The following is an 18,870-nucleotide window of genomic DNA, read 5'->3' as shown; positions in this document are numbered from 1 at the left end:
CTATTGGCCAATAGCAGACAGAAGGCAGCTCTCCTCATTAACATAACGATGCAGCAGAAAAACAACAAACGGAACAACAGCAAGCAGAAATACAGCGAGCAGAAAATAGAGAAGCAAAAAAGGCAAAGCAAAATAACTATTTTTCTTGACGGAAAGTCATGTGTAAGGAAAAGGAAAAACTAAATATATATTTATGCTTTTGTTTCTTATGAAAATGTATATTTATGCTTTTAATTCTTATCAAAATATATATTTCTTCTTTTATTTATATATTTCTTTAATTTCTTATGTCGGATATATATTTATTTCGTTATTTATATATTTATTCTTTTATTTCTTATTATGTCAGATATATATTTATTCTTTTATTTATATATTTATTCTTTTATTTCTTATGTCGGTTTTGGTCCTCCATAGTCGGAGGCTTATTCTAAAGCAAACCGGCCACAGCTACAATTCTTAATTCATATATATTATAATATTTAATTTACCTTTAGTATTTTTGAGTTAATCACATCGAGACATGAAGATATGCTGTTTTTATTTATTTATTTTATAAAGATCTGCTGGTAAGGTTACCAGAAACAACGAAGAATTCCGTCAGGAGACATTCATCCCTCTAATCCAATCAGAACACACCAGTTCTAACCGTATTCGCCAATCAGATGTCGGGGGAGAGATTTCCCCCGCCCCCACGCTCTTCCTTTGCTCTGCTCTAAGGTCACCACTGACATTCGGTAGCTAACTCGTCAGCGGCCGGAGGAAGCGGAGAAGAGCCAGTCAGGACGGTGAACGACAGAACCAACCGAACCAGCCAACATGTCTCTCTCCAACAAACTCACTCTGGACAAGGTGGACGTCAATGGGAAGCGGGTCATTATGAGGTGGGCAGTTTAATGTCGCCTGTAGCCGCGGCAACTCGAACAACAGCTAATGGGGAAGGAGCCGCCAGTTAGCTGGTATCCATCAGTTCGGTAGTAATGTCTGTCCGGTCGGCATGTTGGGTCTCTAAAGTGATGCTTCACAGTAGCCGAGCAGAGTCACAGGAAGTGAATCAGTGTGTCGTCACGTTTTCCGGCCCTGTTACGTGCTTGAGAGGAGAAGCTGAATGGATGAAACCTCTGCATTAACATGCTGCTCTGTCTGCCATTTAATGTCAGAAACACGTCCTGGTTTGAAGGATTAGGACCATTTAAAAAGTCAAAATTCGTTAAATTCAACCAGTTTTGAAGTTTTTATAAAAGATCTGCCATTATCGGTCTTTTTTTTTGCGTGGGTAGCTCTGAAGGGGCAGATTTATTTCTTAATTAATTAAAAGCATTAAAATGAACATCTCCCATTTTTTTGTCCATAAACTCATCACCTAACAGCACCTCCCTCCTTAAAGTTTAGTGAATGCATAGAGAACGTTTTGATCCAGAAATTTGAATATAACACAGGGTTGTAGCTTTCTGGCTCTTTATTTTATGTCATATAATCTATATTTATGTGATGTTGGAACCAGATAAGCAGAAAAGAGCCCAAAGACGGCTCAGTGCTTTCCTCTGAGGAGTGGCACCCTGTCTAGATGTGCTGCTTGCTGTTTTATTGGATAAATGTCTTTAACTGGATCCTCAGTCTGTTGGCGAGTGTTTGAAACCGACACCATGTGTGAAAATGTCAGAGGGCCATGAGGGTTTGCTCAGTATAGGACAAGGTTCACGTAAAGCCAGCGCTGCTCGGCGTTAAAAGGTCATTTTCAGTGGATTCAAGGCCTGTAGCAGCCTGCCACATGGCTGGTGTTTCATGGGTTTGGAGAACGCGGCGGGGCCTGACTGAAGCAGCAAGGCAGGCTGCTGCAGAAACCTGCAGCCTTGGACCAAAACGTGGCCAGAAACCTGAAAACGGAGTGCAGGAGTTTATTTTGCTCTGAGGTTGAGGAAAACGGATAAATATTTCCAGCATCTGCAGTTCTTGGTTTTATCAGCCAGTTTTAGTTCTGATACTTTTAGTTAGAGCAGAGTAGTGGTCTAGTCCTGTTGATTGTGAAAATCAGACATTTTGTGGAGGTAATTAAGAAATATTTGTGCTCAAGTATTTCAGTAAAAGTGACTTTTTGTTGCTCTCCACATCGATCAGACTTTAACTTGACATCAAATAAAGTTGGCAGCAGTAAAGTAAGAAATACTGCCCTTTGCCGGTGGGAGTTGGCATTGCTTAAACTCTATGTTTTTGACCATTTTTGTGGAAAATTTGCATTAAACTTAGTTGTGCAGGGATCTGTTGATTTTGCATGAATTTCCACTGTGGTGAAAAACTGGAGAGTTTGATGCTATTTGGTGTCTGGAGTCCAGAGGGCCACTTAAAAGTCCTTGGCGGGCCGGTTTTGGCCCCAGGCCTCGAGTTTGGCACGTGATTCAGAAGCAGAGCAGCTAGATTTCCTGAGAGGAGCGAGCTGAAACACTTGATTAAAACATTTTGTGTTATTCATGTAAATGCAGAGTAAGCAGCATGAAATGTGTCAAAACGATGTAATTACAGTAACTGTTCTGTTCCAGAGTCGACTTCAACGTTCCCATGAAGGACAAACACATCACCAACAACCAGAGGTTAAACTTTTCTTTATTTCAATTCAAATATTAACCAAAGTGAACCATAATGAGACGACTGGCTGTTGATCTGAACTGTTCTCAGGATCAAGGCGGCAGTGCCAAGCATCCAGTACTGCCTGGACCGCGGGGCGAAGTCCGTGGTTCTGATGAGCCATCTGGGCCGTCCTGACGGGAACGCCATGCCGGAGAAGTATTCACTGGAGCCGGTCGCTGCTGAGCTCAAGACTCTGCTGGGAAAGTGAGAGCCTCACCGTTATGGCAAGCCGTTTTAACATAAATTCGGTTTCATCTGACTACCCATAATTACATTCCAGATATCCAAAAATGCATTTTGACTATCCGGAATGGTAATTTAAGATATCTGCATTTACATGCATTTACATTCTGACTAGTAAGAATAATAATTCAATATATCTACAATTACATTTTGACTACTCAAAATTCCTTTCAAGATATCTCAAATGACGTCACTGGATCTGTCATTTGACGGGACACTTATCCGTAATTACGATTTAAGATATCTTCAACACAATTATGACTAATAAAATTTACAATTTTAGATATTTGAATTAAGAATGACGTGGAAGCCCCTTTGAGGTGTCCAAACAGTTGCCTGTAGAACTTTGTTTTCTGCACAAAATTGTCAGTAAATGCCACAAATTAGAAAGAGCTCGACAATGTTGGAAATGTGGAGATAACAAAACTTCATAAACTATAAGACTGCTTCTGATATCTGCAAATAATTTCCTGTTTATTCATTTCCGACGAACCGAATGCTCTTAAAAACAGCTTTGAAACTTTAAAATTGCTTTTGTCAAACTATTTTCAGCATGAAAGTGGCGCATTTTCAAACATCTTTGTTCGTTTTCTCTATTTTTCATTGTTTTACTAAACTTTCAAATTGCTACGTAAGTCAGGGACATTTTGACTAGATAGAATACCAATTCAAGATATCAATAATGTCATTCTGAATAGTCGGAATGTCAGTTTAAGATATCTTAAATAGAAAAGCTGAGTAATTCAAGATATCTCAAATCCATTTAGAGATATCTTAAAAGGAATTTTGACTAGTCAAAATTACAATTCAAGATATCTATAATTTAGTTTTCACTAGTCAAAACTACATATCTCCTATCCAAAAATACATTTAAGATATCTTGAATTATGGAGTCATTAGAGATATCTTTAATTAGAATAATGACTAGTCAAAACCAAAATCGAGATATCTTGAAATCACTTTTTGACTAGTCATAATTTAATTGTAGATATCTGAAATGTGTATTTTAGATAGTCAGTAATTCATTTAAGATATCTTGAATTGAAGTCTCCATACAATTCAATGGTAAATCTGACGTCATTTCAACTAGTCAGAATGTAATTAGAGATATCTCAAATAAGTATTTTGTCTAGTCATAAACATAATTAGAGATATCTTAAATAGTTATTTTGTCTAATCAAAATATAATTAGACATATATTAAGTCGCTAAAACATCTAGTGACAAAACAGTTTGAGATATGTGGAATGTAAGGGCAGTAAAACCGAATTTGTTAAAACGGCTTGCCATAGTAAAACCTTTTTCTTTTGCTCTTTAAATTGTAACTGAACACGTGTAGAAGCTAAGCCCCGCCCCCCGAAACGGCACAAAAGTGGGCGTGGCCTAGAGACGGATGGGCGTGGCCAAGATGATGGACTGTTGCTAACTTGTCAATTTTGTTTCTGTATTTAGTAACTGTTAAGACTCCTAGTGACTTTTTTTAAAAGTGACTAGTGTCAAATTTAGCAACTGTTTTTCTTGTTTTCAGTTTTTGGAAACTTTGGCAGCAACATGTGAAGTTGCTGACCTCTGCAGTAACTGAGTGAGAACAAGCTGTGTGTTTCTGCTGATGTAAGGAAAACTATGATGATATTCTGCTAATCTCATAAAAACAATTCTGCAATTGATGAGTTTCCAATAAAGAAACACAATTAAAATCAGATGTGAATAAATTTAACCCGATAAGTCATAAAAAAACACGTAGCGCCACCATCCTCCTGTCGTCGTCTTCGTGGTTTCCACTAGAAAAAAAGTTTCCAGTTTTCAAAAATGAACTAATTTCAATGCAGCTCAGAAAAACTCCTCATCCTGATGCAAAAACTATCAAAGAAATTTAGTTGTTTTTCCCCCCCCCCAAAATTTCAATTTCTGTTGAGCAAATTTGTAATTTTAGTTTAGTTTCCACTGACGGTGGGGAAATGAAATCCTGCACTGATTTGATCTCAGTTTGCAAATTATTTTCAAACTTTTCTAGTTCTTCTAAACTTCTTAAGGCAGAATAAAGTTTGATTCTCCTGAAAGTTAGAATAAATTAGATCTAATATTAAAATGGTTGAACTTTGACCCCTTAAGCAGGAGTAGGAAGAAACTCCAAATGGTCCAGTTCCTGTTTGTTCTGACGTTTCTCAGATTGGTCCAAAGTTGGTAAGCTGCAGGGAGACCCAGCAGGGGAGCTGATGGTTATGTGTGGCGTTCCTCAGGGTCGTGACCTTCCTTAGGACTGATGGTTGTGTGTGGCGTTCCTCAGGGTCGTGACCTTCCTTAGGACTGATGGTTGTGTGTGGCGTTCCTCAGGGACGTGACCTTCCTGAAGGACTGCTGGTTGTGTGTGGCGTTCCTCAGGGACGTGACCTTCCTGAAGGACTGCGTGGGTCCGGAGGTGGAGGCGGCCTGCTCCAGCCCGGCTGCCGGCTCCGTCATCCTGCTGGAGAATCTCCGCTTCCACGTTGCTGAGGAGGGCAAGGGCAAAGACCCGGCTGGGAACAAGGTCAGTGGAGCGTTGTACTGTCAAACTGGTTAAACAGGAGCAGCAATATGTTGAGTAATCATTGAACATATCGTTAACCGGTTTGTCCCCTCCTGCTGGGCGGTGAAGCCTCAGCATCATGGAAGAGCTCCAGTTACAGTAAACCCTACATTTCATCTACAATGTAAATAAAAGCTAATCCCTGTAAACTAACTCAAAGATTCTACAGAAAGGAATTGGAATAATCTGAAAGAAAAATGATCAAAAGTGGAAATAACAGAATAATAATTCACTTTATTCTGAGATCAAACTGATCCCACAGGTCAAACCTTCCTCTTCTCTGCTGATCCATGTCGGTGTTCAAATATAAACCCTAAACTAACACAAAGTGTCTCCATCCAACAAAACCCACAAACATGTCGACACAGTTTCTCCCTCATAAACACAATTTGGCGCGGTCGCATCCAATCGACACAGGAAGTGATTCAGTCGCATGGTTTTCCTTAAAGGGACAGGCGCACCAACACGGGGTTGGTCTGGTTTCCTCGGTGGACGTGCCGAGGTTTCTGTCGTCTGGCCCATCAGTACCTGGCTTTGCTTTCAGTTTCACTGAGCGACGCTCTGAGTTTTTATCCAAGTGCAGATCTACGTCTGAAACCTGTCTCCTTCCTTCTGTCTCTCTTCTTCGTGGTCTTCATCATCCTCTGTGACCTTCAGACCAAGGCCACCCAGGAACAGACGGACTCCTTCAGGGCGTCTCTGTCCAAGCTGGGCGACGTTTACGTCAACGACGCGTTTGGGACGGCGCACAGAGCTCACAGGTGAGCCGAGGCTCAGCAGGAAACGCCGTCTTCAAGCTGCGATGTCTTGGTTGTTTTCCAGAGTTGGGTTTGGAAATGGAAACATTTTGTTGTTTAAGTTGTAAATCCAGGTGATGTTGCAGGTGAAGTGGCCTTTCAGTATCACACCTGAATGTATTTTATGGTGATTTTAGTTTTGGTTGGGTTACACAGCAGCTTCCTTCCACGTAGAAAAATGCCAGATGCAGCAAAGCGATCGTCTTCCAGGTTTCTGTCGTCATGGTAACCAAGTCCCGGTTTTCTTTGCTGAAACAGGGGAACGTAGCGCATCATTGTGACGATCCTGGGAAACCCGACCTGTCTAACCCTCTGACCTGTCCCCTCAGCTCCATGGTGGGGGTGGACCTCCCCCAGAAGGCGGCGGGGTTCCTCATGAAGAAGGAGCTGGATTACTTCGCCATGGCGCTGGAGAAACCTCAGAGGCCGTTCCTGGCCATCCTGGGAGGGTGAGAGGAAGTTCAGCCGTTTATTCTGTTTCTACTTCCTGTCCGTTTCTGCTGCAGATTTAAGTCCTTCCTCTGTCTGACGGTGGAGCGTTTAAACACCGACATTACTGTGAAAGTCTGACTGCAAAGTTCCTGGAGAAAGAAAACAGAAAACGTTTATCAAACCTGATGGTTTTCACTGCAGATGCACCGATCAGTTATCAATATCTGTATCGGTCCGATAGCCCATCCATAAGGCTGATCTATTCACTCTAATTCTATGCTTTGAGTGAATATAATAGATGGCAGCGTACCGCCACAATAAAAGCCCCACAGCCTCAGAATTAAGATTATTAAGTGTGTAATATAAAACACATGGCCTGTATTTGTTCACTTATATTCAGCATAATCAGTTCAAAACTCATTTTAATACCATGAAGCATTTAATGTAACTTAATTTTGAAAATTCACCACTGTCTGTGTGTTTCCGGTACCGGGCCTCACTGGTTCTGGACAAGAACTTTCAATAAGGGCCCACTGGCTTGTGACCCGTCGTTTGCCGACTGTTTCCCTTGCAGCGCGAAGGTGAAGGATAAGATCCAGCTGATCAACAACATGCTGGATAAAGTGGATGAGATGATCATCGGCGGCGGCATGGCCTTCACTTTCCTCAAAGTTCTCAACAACATGGAGGTCAGCGTCGCTTCCAGAACCAGTTTCTCCTGAAAACCCGACTCCAGTCTGGAGTTTGGAGCAGCAGCACGGAGAGTTCAGATTTTATTTCCTGAACTTCAAACCAAAACCTCATCAGGTTTTAATGATTCATTTCCTCTAATTCAAAGCTGACTTTACACATTGAATCATTTTATAACACGTTTCATAAAACATTTATAACATCAGATCATGTTTAGTGTTGGAGAAAATAAAGATTATTTAAATGGGAGCAGCAGTGAAGAAAGTTAAATTATTACAAAGAAATCTCTATTTTAATGCAGAGGCTTAGATAAATATTAATAAAGTTTCATGAAATGAGAATTTCAGGATAAACATTCAGATTTTATCAGCTGGAGCCACAAGTTTACATACGCCTTTCTTGCTTTGATGTCTGCAATTAAATCAGAACAAATTTCATTCTAAACCTTTAATGATCCTCGTTACTTCAGCAGGAAAACGGCCCACGGCCCTGCCGGGTCGGCCGGGCCGTGCCGGGCCCTGCCGGGTTGTGTCTTCAAATTAATTTTTAGTTTATTTTGAAATGTGTTGGATGTGACATCATCATTTTTACGGCATTTTTCAGACTAAAGTGTCACTAAGTATCTGCACTGTAAAACAGAAACCAGTGCAGCGTTGATTTAAAACAACGGCTCCACAAAAACGCGAGTCTGGTTCTGATCCGAGAGTCCAGGTCTGGTTCTGGTCAGAATAAATCCAACGACAGAAGTCCTTCAACTGAGGACAGCAAACTATATCACACATTATGATCTACTAGGATTTTAAACTATTTACTGTATTTATTTTTAGTTGGGTGAGTTTTTTGTTTTTTGGCAGGAATGTCTCAGATCTGGCAACCCGCCTGAAGCATGAAGTCTAAATGTCCTGACCGATAATCCTCCTAAAATATCTAATCTGGCAGAAATCTGAACAAATGTACTGTTATAGAGCAAATAAGTCAGGATTTGACTAGGACAGATTGTATTATTGTTGAGTCTGATGAAACCTCGGTGTGTTTTAGATAATCTGCAGGTCGTGACTTCAGTTCAAACTTTAACAGAATCTGGTTCTTCTATGTAGATTAGAAACGTCCAGATTAGCAGAAAGTTAAGCAACAAAAAGGAACCGTGAAGCAAGACGAGGTTACAGGGTTGGCCGTGTTGCATCATGGGAAATGAGGGCGTAGGTTGGAGCTGATGAGTTTCTGGTTTGGAAAGTTTTGATATTCAAATGTTTGGTAATAAAGTTTAATATAGAGTTTGATTAAAAGCCTAAATATGGAAAACATTGACAGTTGAAGCCTGATATTTAAATATATTATTAAAGTTAAATCTGATTATTTTTAACTGTTAGTTAAAATCACCAAATGTATTTTTTTTTGATAAATGCCAGAAAACTTGGCAGAAACATTTTTAGTTTTTTTTTTTTTCCTTTTGTAGCTTTCTTTGTATTTTGTGTTTTTATCATTTAATTTTGTTTTGAACATGAATATGTTCAAAACAAAATCTTATTGATCTGTTAACTGAAGGGTCGGATTCTGTTAAAGTAAATTTAATTTGAACTGGGGGATTATTTTGATAACTAGTTTTTATTTTCTCAGATCAGTTTCTTAACACAACAGGTCTGCCAGGTCGGGACGCCTCTGGGTTATTTTTACTCTAGAATCTTTATTTGTGCCTCAGATCGGGACGTCTCTGTTCGACGAGGAAGGCGCTGGTATAGTCAAAGACTTGATGGCGAAAGCCGAGAAAAACGGCGTCAGAATCACGCTCCCCGTCGACTTTGTGACCGCCGACAAATTTGACGAGAACGCCACCACTGGCTCCGCCACCGTCGCTGCCGGCATTCCCGCCGGCTGGATGGTAAGGAGAGGCCTCGGCCTTTGACCTTTGACCTTTGGCCTCGGGTGACCCCCGGCTCCTATGGTCCACAGGGGCTGGACTGCGGCCCGGAGAGTTCCCGGCTGTACGCGGAGGCGGTGGGTCGCGCCAAGCAGATCGTCTGGAACGGGCCGGTCGGCGTCTTCGAGTGGGAAAACTTCGCCAGAGGAACCAAGAGCCTGATGGACAAGGTCGTGGAGGTCACGAGGTCAGGCTGCGTCACCATCATCGGTAAGAACCGCCGGGTCGGATTCTGATACCACAGAATATTTGGGAAAAAATTACTTTTCCTTTTAAAACGTTGTAATGCTAAGAGAATTTAGTCGTTCAACAAAAAGTCATATTTCAGAATAAAGTCGTAATTTTAAAATTCCTAAATGAGAAATAAAAAGTTAAGATGCTGAGCTGCAGAACTTTCAACAGAACATTCGTCCGAGTTCCTCAGACGAATCAGATCCTGAAGACTCAGATTTTCTCATTAAAACAATTTTTCTAAAGTTTTTACGACTTTATTCTAATATTCACTTCAAACAGCTAAAACATCGCATTGTTCGGTTTGACTTTAACTTTTGGATTTTCATCAGCTTAGTTCATGAAATGATTTAATTGTTGAAGCAGCTTTTTATCTTAATGTTCATCTTCACATGTTGAGACTGTTCTGCTTCGTTTTAAATTCAATAAATGAATAAAATGTTGCTATTAAAGTGAATAAAATGTGTTTCTGACCAGAAGCTGATTTCTGTTTGTGTTTCTGAGGATTTGATCTCTAGTCTGTAAACTTTAGCAGAATAAATAAATGTTTGATAAATGTGTAATAAACAGACAGGCATTTCCTCTGACGCTGTTCGCTTTCTGTCCAGGTGGGGGCGACACTGCTACCTGCTGCGCTAAGTGGGACACAGAGGACAAAGTTAGCCACGTTAGCACCGGCGGCGGCGCTAGCCTGGAGCTGCTGGAAGGTGAGCGCCACCAACAGGAAGCAGTCAGCAGCATTTAGGAATTTCAAATTAAAACACAAGCAAATGGGGATTATTATGGGTCAGTAAACACTTATTATTATTGTTATTTATTATTATTATAGTGGTGAATAAATGTCTCCATATAAACCAACAGCGCCACCAGCTGGTCAGTCGGCGCAGTCGGGAGAAAAACAGGAAGTGGAAAATAAATATTAAATAAAAACAACAAGCTGATTATTTTGGTCAAACATTAAAATAACCAACAAACATTCATTCAAATTATTGAGGAAGTTTAACTATGAATTTTGAAAATTATATAGAACAAAATGTAGAATTAGACTGAGTAGATCTGACCTGATGGCTCAGGAACTGATACCCAATCTAGAATTTGTTTCTATATCAGGACCGATACGGATATTGATATCAAATCGGTTCATGTCTAATGTAAACTCTATAATGTTGATCTGTTCTCAGGTAAAGTCCTGCCTGGTGTGGATGCACTCAGCAGCGCCTAGACGCCTCACTGGTGTGTGTGTGTGTGTGTGTGTGTGTGTGTGTGTGTGTGTGTGTGAGAGAAGAGAAGAGAGGTGGACATCTCATGTAGTGTCATCATGACCTGTGACCCCAACCTGCTATCTGTCCCAGCAGAGCGCTGACCTTTAACCCCGATTAATTTCTAACTTCAGACGTTCTCGGCTGCAAAGCAGCAGTGAGGTTTCTCCTTCCTGAGGAGAAACGGCAGCGGGGATCGGAGTTTACGGTTTCAGTAGAGCTTCTGTGTTAACGTGGCGATCATAGATGTGGCCAACATAGATGTTACTTCCTGTCTGATCTGTTCTAATAAAACCATCTATGTTTAAGAAATAAATCAGTGATCATGTCCTCATTGAGGCCGGGTAGGGTTAGGGTTAGGGTTAGGGCCGTACCCTGGGCCGTGCAAAAAAAAATACAAGCAAGTCAAAATATTAGAGAATAAAGTTACATTACAACTTCTCAGAATATTTTGACTTTATTCTCGTAATTTTATTTCCTTGTTCGGCAGCATTATTCCTCTGTAATATTCTGTTGAAAAACTGAATTTTGTCATCACATTGTTTCCATTAAATAGTTTAAAATCACGTGAATGAGTTCGTTCAGGCGATAAATCATTAAAAACATCATTGCACCACTTCCTGTTTTCTTCTTCCTGGTTTCCAGCAGTAGTAACTTCCTTTTGTTCATGTGACTCATGATGAAAAAAACTCTTTCCACTGCAGTTTAGCATAATATACTAATTTTAATACAGCTGAAAAAAAAACCACTTCATCGTATCATAAAAACATTTTATCCTTTTTCCCTAAAGTTTCCATCAAGCAAAGTTATTTTAATAATTTAAATTTGTGCATTTATCTAGTCAATGGAAACGCAGCTAATGACTTTAACTCAATAAAAAATCTTTTCTCATTAACCCGGATTAAAGCATAATTATAAAAGACGCTTTTAATTCTTTAATTCAAAATTGTCTAAACTTGCAAAAACATTGTGGATGTTTAGTTTATTTCATGCAGAACCTTTCAAAAGCATGAATTTATTTTGAACATCACATTTCTGTGTATTTTATTTAAACGCAGAACGATTCATTTCTATTGTTTGGGTAAAACTTAAAAACTTTTTTTTTTTTTTACACCGACCTGTAAATTGGGATTAGATGGAAATTAGCAGCTCATCTATAATCTGATGTATTTTCATGAAAATGCAACTTGATGTGAAAGCAACATTTTCTCTCAAATCAAACAGAATAAATTTAGTAATAAAGTTGAAACAAATTAATAGATTTATTTGTTCACCGCTAGGGGGCAGCACCTGCTGGTGTATTTACAAACAGAACATTGTAAACGTTGCGTAATGAACCAAACTGCTGTTTGGTCGTGATGCGTTCAGGTGCTCTCCCCGTTTTCGTTCACATAGTCCGGCTCATCTGTCGAAGAAAACAAGCGAGGAATTATCTTCAAACCGAAATGATTCAATAAAACATGCAATATATTTAAACTATTGTTAATAGTTTAATGTCTGTTTTCTGAAAATCAACACATTTTTTGATAAGTCTTTAACTTTGGAAGATGTAAATAATAAACATTAAAATAAAGCTACTTAATTTGGTCTCAACTGTTATTAAAATTCACACTATAATATTTAAATTAGATTTTCTTCTGTTTTATTTGCTATTGTCCACCTTGTCGCAGGTAAACATGGTGATATTTTATTAAATAATTGTTGCTCTTTATTTTCTACCATCTCAAATCTCTGGCTTTACTATTGTAGTGATTTTACGTTTAAATCAGCAGCATGTTGATCTGCAGCTGTTACATTTCTCAGTTCAGTGTCTCTGGTGTAAATTTGCTTTAATAAGCTGCAGATGATTAATTTAAAGACGATAACTAACCGTTGGCTTGCTGCTCCAGGAACTCTGTGTTTTCATAATCGTCATCTGTTTGGAGGAAAAGCGCCGTGAATGAATGAAACAGCTTTCAGCCTTAAAGTTCAGACTGTGTTTTACCTTCTGCTATCGACAGCGACGGGAAAACGTTCCCGTAAACGCCCGGATTCAGCTCCCTGTCTAGAAACACATTTATGTCGAAAACGTTCAGCAGCTCATAATTATTCAGCTGAAATCAGTTGCCATGGAAATATATATGGGGTTCCATTTGTGTCAAAAATAAGTAGAAGTCATATGTGTAGATGTTGTTGGTCTATGTCATTGCTATGTGACTTTGGTTGATGTCTATGGTCTTAGTGCTTTATGGATATGTCGATGTTACATATGTAGGTGATGCAGTGTTAGATATTGCATATGTCTGTCAGTGTTTCCCAACCCTGGTCCTCAAGGCTCACTGACCTGCATATTTTAGATGTTCCCCTGCTTCAATACACCCCATTCAGATGATTGCAATTCAGCAAAACCCTGTTAATCAGCCATGAATTGAAATCATGTTTGCTGAAGCAGAGGAAACACTGGTTGGGAAACACTGGTCTATGTTGCATATGTGTTCGTTGCATATGTACATGTTGCATATGTTATGTCTCTGGCTGCGTCGTGGTTATTACTGTCATCTTGTCAATCCATCTGCAGTAAAGCAGCAAACCCTTAGCAGTTGTGTTTTATGTAACGTCTGTGATTGATTAATGTCGTTGGTCAGTGTTGCTGGTGCCTGTTCTCTTTGTCGTTAATAAGTGTTTAAGTAGGTCATGTCTGATCAAAGTGTTTATTAGATATTACAAAAATACTGGTCTTTCAATATTAGTGTTTTCAAAATGCTTAAGATTTCTACCTTGTATTTTATTCAGGGTGGGGGCACTGCCAACATGGGCCCTACGTGGGCAAACCCATGTGACCCCACCATGGAAACCGCAGATAAACCCATATGGGTTCCATATTGTCTCCCATCCTTTTCCCCATATGGGGCCCACCTAGGTATGCTGGCTGGGATGCAATATCTAACATATGCATCACCTACATGCAACATCGACATATCCATAAAGCACTAAGACCATAGGCATAAACCAAAGTCACATAGCAACGACATAGACCAACAACATCTACACATGTGACTTCTACTTATTTTTGACACAAATGGAACCCCATAATATGGGGCACTATCGACAAAAGTGAGGCAATTGCTTCCTGTATTTTTATTTTGAATTTGCTGCTGATCTGGAAAACCTGATGTAGTGATATGTCACTGTTAGGCTTCCGTAGCCCGGTGCAGACTGATGAGCATGCGCTGTACATCCAGTAGTTGGATAGTTGCACTAAGAAATAAAGCTGAGTTGTGCATAACGGCTCCACATTGAGTTCTTCATAAAAGACAGCCGTCTATGACAGCTGATAAAATCATGAGGAAGCAAAGTTTAGTGTTTCATTAATGTACTCACCAGGTAAGCTGCTCTTCTCATTTATGTATAAAGCCTCTCCGATAGGCGCTCTGTGAATCAGGAAAACTCTGTTACAGAAATTTTATATATAAAATTCCTAAATTTAAATGATAGTTTTCATCTCTGGAAAGCAGATGTTGCTTTTTTTAAGTGCATTTATGTGACGTGGGGAATTAGTGCTGTAAACAAACTGAATTAATTATTTTAATCTCAGTTAAACTTGTTGTTCTACTCATCCAGGTGTTCAGATCTCAGGTGTCCCTCAGGGCTCCGACCTTTAAATATTTTCCATAAATTTAACATCCACCTCTGCAGTAAACCAACTCCTCATCACTACAACAGACTCGGGTTAAAGTTCTTTGTTCAATTTGAGGATAAATTAGGAGAGAAAATGTTGTAATCCTATAATAAAATCAGTCGAAATGAAACGCTTCCGATTCTGTTCCAACTTTCAATCAACAGATAATGTAGCTTAAGTGAATATTTATTAACTTTTATTTACCTCACTGAGTCAACATGCATTAATACTAGCTGTGATTTTTCTCAGTATAAAAGCTACAAGCATCATGTTTAGTTTTTAAATTAACAGTTGATTTAATGAAAACATTTAATTTTGTCTTCCAGTCTGATTACATGATTTCAGCTTGAAACCAGCAGCTTCTGCTTTTCTTTGTATGATCTTTGATTCAAAACTATTTAAATAAGTGATAAATGATTTAAATTAGTGATTCTCACACGTAGTCGGGTTCCAGGCTGGAGCTGTTGGTTTGCACTGCAGGAAGAAAATCTTTTATATTTCAGATGTTTGCAGGAAGACAAATTAAAATACTCATACTGTGACTTACAGTCTGTAACATTTTCATAGTCCTGCTCTTCAGTTTGATCTGCAGAACAATAATGAATTAATCAGGACTATATTTCCATAAAAACCCGTTGACAGTGGCGCAGCGGCTTACCGTCTGGCAGCGCAGAGTCCCCAGCAGTTTCTCTGAAAAACAGGCGCAGTTTGTTACATCTCATTATTCAGTCAGGAAAATTTGTTCCTAATGAGCTTAAATAAAAAAGTTTCAACTCATCCGATTTGCCAATTTATCCGATTATTTGGAGGCCGCAGGACGTAAAATAATAACACTGAAGTCTGAACGAGTTTATGACAGCAAGGAAAAACTGTGGAAAACTAAGTACAACCCATGATTCAACCGGGTGAGCTGCTTTTTCTTTCAGGGTCAGCATGTCAATAAGGTTTTGGTCTGGACTTTGACTAGACCATGTCAGCACTGAATCTTTTTTCCCCAGAAAGATTTGCTGTTTCCTGTTAACGGTTTGGGTCAAACATCGGCTTGAAACGCGACACTACGCAGATTATCTGGCGCGGAGGGATACCTGGATCACAGCGGCGCGGAGGGATACCTGGATCACAGCGGCGCGGAGGGATACCTGGATCACAGCGGCGCGGAGGGATACCTGCATATATATATGAGTAGACCCCGCACTGGCTGCTCTGGCGCAGGACACACGGCGGCCATCTTGGAGAGGTCGCCCTCCTACTTGGCTAAACCAAAACAGCAGCAGAAGTTTCAGCATCGATGGATATTTTTGTTCAGATCGACGGACTACTGACGTGAGATTTCTGGGGATAAAGTTTCGCAAGTAAGATGGACATATTACCGTTTATATTTTATGAATAGAATATTACTAAAGTGTATTTATGTCCACCGGCAAAATGCCAGCTAATATTAGCTACAGCGCTCGGTACCAGGTTCAGCTATGAAGGCGAACCGAGATTTAGGAAATCTTAAAAAGCTTTAATTATTCCCTAACATTGACTTGGATTATGCGACACAAGGTGGCAAAGACTGTTATTTATGTGTGATTCTTTGGCTGCCGTTTAAGTTTTGAAGGTTTCATAGAGACATGATGTGATTGGCAAGAACATTTAGTAAAATTCATAGTTCAAATAATATTAATGAAAAGGAAAGGATCATACAAAAATTAAATATAATGATTTATTACAGAGACAAATAATTTGTTGAATGTTGAGTTTCTATTTTATCACTGTTGAGATGATTTAACTTGAACTGTGTCACTATGCGGCTTACAAACTAAAATGGCTGCTCTACTGTTCTACATTTAGCAGTTTGAAGTGTTGATGGTCAGCTGGAGGAGAACCAGCGACTGTCGCCTCATCGCTTAAGTTCCACAGGAAGTGAACGGAGAGAAACATTTCTGTTAACTTTTAAAACAAAATGGCTTCCTTTAAACCTTCCTGAGCATAAAAACATGCAAACTGAGAATCTCCAGACATGTTTGGTTTGAGGCAGTAAAACATTTTTTAGGAAACATGAAATCAGGGCATTTTATGATGTGGGCAGTTACCCAGGGCTGCGTCAGAAAGGGGCGGGGCATCTAGTTAAATCTAACCTGCACAGGTTTGTTGCTGCCTGTGTAGTGGAGTTAGCTTCTCTTAGTCCCTGCTGCTTCCTACTACAAAGAAAATCAGATGATTTCTTGCATTTTATTTGGTCGGAGTGCAGCAGGAGGCGGGGCTTGTATAGAGCTCCATTCCTGAAAAAAACACGGCTGCGTATATTTTTATATTTCCAGTTAACAAAGTTAGGGATAATGATAAATCCCAGATTCATCAGAGTGATTAATCCAATTAAATATTTTAGTTGACTGAGAGCACCGATTTTACCCTCCATTGGTTAACTCAGCGCACTGCAAAAACACAAAATCTCACCAAGATTTGGTCTAATCCCTACTGTAAGTATGCCAGTTCACTTTAAATAAGACAAAACTTGTTTACAAATAACTTTTCAGCAAGAAATAAGAGCTTGTTTTGAGTCAATAATTCCTTAATACTGAATTAAAACATTCTGGTTTTGCTGTCAGATTATTTTATTAATATGAAAAAAATGTTGTAAGTGAAATAATCTGCCAGTGGGACTGGAACCTTTTAAATCAACTTTAAGAACATATTTCAAGTTGAAAAGTTATTCCTAAATTAGCTTTGTTTTTAAGTGTACTAAGATATTTACACTAGAAACTAAAATAGTTGGTAGGATTTTGTTTTTGCAGTGTAACTTTGTGCCTCGTCCTTCAGTCAAATATACATTTTTGGTGTTTTTTGTTTTTATTGGACATGAACAAAAATCTGAATCTGTAATTTTTTATAGTTGATTCAAATTTCTGTAGGTTTCAAAAGAAAAATGTTGAAATGAAAGAAACGTCTGTCCGTCTTTCTGCTTTAAATGTACGACAGACACACTGTAAAAACTGAAATCATGTCTCTTACGTACGTTGAAGACATCTGATTGGCTCTGGTGACTGAAAAACAGGAGAAGAGAAAACATGGTGACCAGAAACCTGGAAAATAAAACTATAAACACGGTTATCTGAACTTTTAACACGGAGAGAAAAAAAAGAGTCAGAAAAATACAGCAATAAACATTCAATCAGTTTATCAGTCTATTGATCGATCAGTTTATCAGTCTATCGATCGATCAGTTTCATTCTCGTTCTGTTTTACTGCTGCAGTTTAAAGCTGCAGCTCTGCTAACGCCTCGGTTCTACAGGAAGCCGCGTTTCCTCAGTCAGTCGAGTTTCAAACCAAAGTTCAACACATCAAATTCAAATCAGTTTCATTACAGCATCAAACACTTAAAAATGTTTACGTTGTTTTTAGTTTTTACCTGTTTTCGATCTCACCACTGCGAATTTACTTCCCCCACGCTGACTGCCAACAAAGAATTACGATGTCAGAAACAAATCTAATAAATGTTCCAACTGATTTTCTGTTTCTACTTAAAAAAAAGTTTAAATGTTTCAGATCAAACAAACATCTGATGGCAGAAATCTCTTTATTTGGCTCACGATGTGTGAGATTCCTATCAGTCAATATTGATAATTATTGATTTAATTTTTTGTTTTAAATATCTGAAATAAAACCAAAGCGTGTCACGGTCTTTCTGTTATACTTAAAACTGCCACCAAGGAAAATAACTTTTATTCTTTCAGAGGAAGAATCTGTGAACAGACGAGGTCAAAGTTGAACTTTCTGGAAGAGCATCCTGTCACTTCTGCTGAAAAACATGGCGGTGGCAGTATGATGATCTGGGAACTGGAAGGAAACATGAAATCTCTACCAGAAAATCCTGAACATGTTGGAAGTGAAGCCAACATGGCCGAACTAGAACCAAGATGGCCGAAGTGAAGCCATTTTGTGAACTGAGGGTCTCTTGATGTTTTGTTCGTTTCAGATTCTTTAATCTTTAGTGAAGTTTTTATTTTTACGTTTCATGTTTTTCTGTTTCACTTTAGGTCGGATCGGATCGAGCATCTTTTTATTTTAAGTCGTTTTTCTTCCGCTCATCTCTGCATGACGTTAAAATGTTCTTGTTGATCTGAAACATTTAAATATAAAACATAGAAGCAGAAGTAAAAGTATTTAAAGGAGCCAAATACTTTTTTACAGCATTGAACCAAAACTATTTTTATCATGTTTTTTTCTCTTGATACTCACAAGATCTGGGGGTCATAAATCTGAGACTCTGCATGAATTATGGCTGCAAAACGGAAAAACATTATGAGGTATTGAAAAACTGATAGAAACCACTGGAGACGGAGGATGGATGGATGATGGATGGATGGATGGATGATGGACGGAGGATGATGGATGGATGATGGATGGATGATGGATGGATGATTGATGGACGGAGGATGATGGATGGATGATGGATGGATGGATGAT

At 39.1% G+C, this 18,870-nt stretch overlaps 1 protein-coding gene across 2 annotated transcripts in view; it reads left to right on the top strand.

The window, feature by feature from the left end:
- Positions 1-705: 705 nt before the first annotated feature.
- Positions 706-18,870, top strand: part of pgk1 (phosphoglycerate kinase 1) — a 32,075-nt gene continuing 13,910 nt past the window's right edge. Inside the window, exons 1-11 of one of the 2 annotated variants that reach the window (XM_016666453.1) lie at positions 706-884; positions 2,538-2,588; positions 2,674-2,829; positions 5,250-5,394; positions 6,091-6,194; positions 6,560-6,679; positions 7,237-7,351; positions 9,052-9,231; positions 9,303-9,480; positions 10,110-10,208; positions 10,683-10,734. In XM_016666453.1, coding sequence (XP_016521939.1) covers positions 820-884; positions 2,538-2,588; positions 2,674-2,829; positions 5,250-5,394; positions 6,091-6,194; positions 6,560-6,679; positions 7,237-7,351; positions 9,052-9,231; positions 9,303-9,480; positions 10,110-10,208; positions 10,683-10,723 — 1,254 coding nt within the window. In that variant the 5' untranslated portion in view covers positions 706-819 and the 3' untranslated portion in view covers positions 10,724-10,734. Of the gene's footprint in view, positions 885-2,537; positions 2,589-2,673; positions 2,830-5,249; positions 5,395-6,090; positions 6,195-6,559; positions 6,680-7,236; positions 7,352-9,051; positions 9,232-9,302; positions 9,481-10,109; positions 10,209-10,682; positions 11,077-18,870 lie in introns of those variants that run through there. The other variant, XM_007542768.2, reaches the window with a different exon arrangement.

The sequence above is a fragment of the Poecilia formosa genome, unplaced genomic scaffold, assembly GCF_000485575.1.
Source record: "Poecilia formosa unplaced genomic scaffold, Poecilia_formosa-5.1.2 Scaffold727, whole genome shotgun sequence".
Taxonomy (NCBI): Eukaryota; Metazoa; Chordata; class Actinopteri; order Cyprinodontiformes; family Poeciliidae; genus Poecilia; species Poecilia formosa.
Note: the sequence above shows the minus strand (reverse complement) of the source record. Positions and strands in the feature narration are given on the sequence as shown.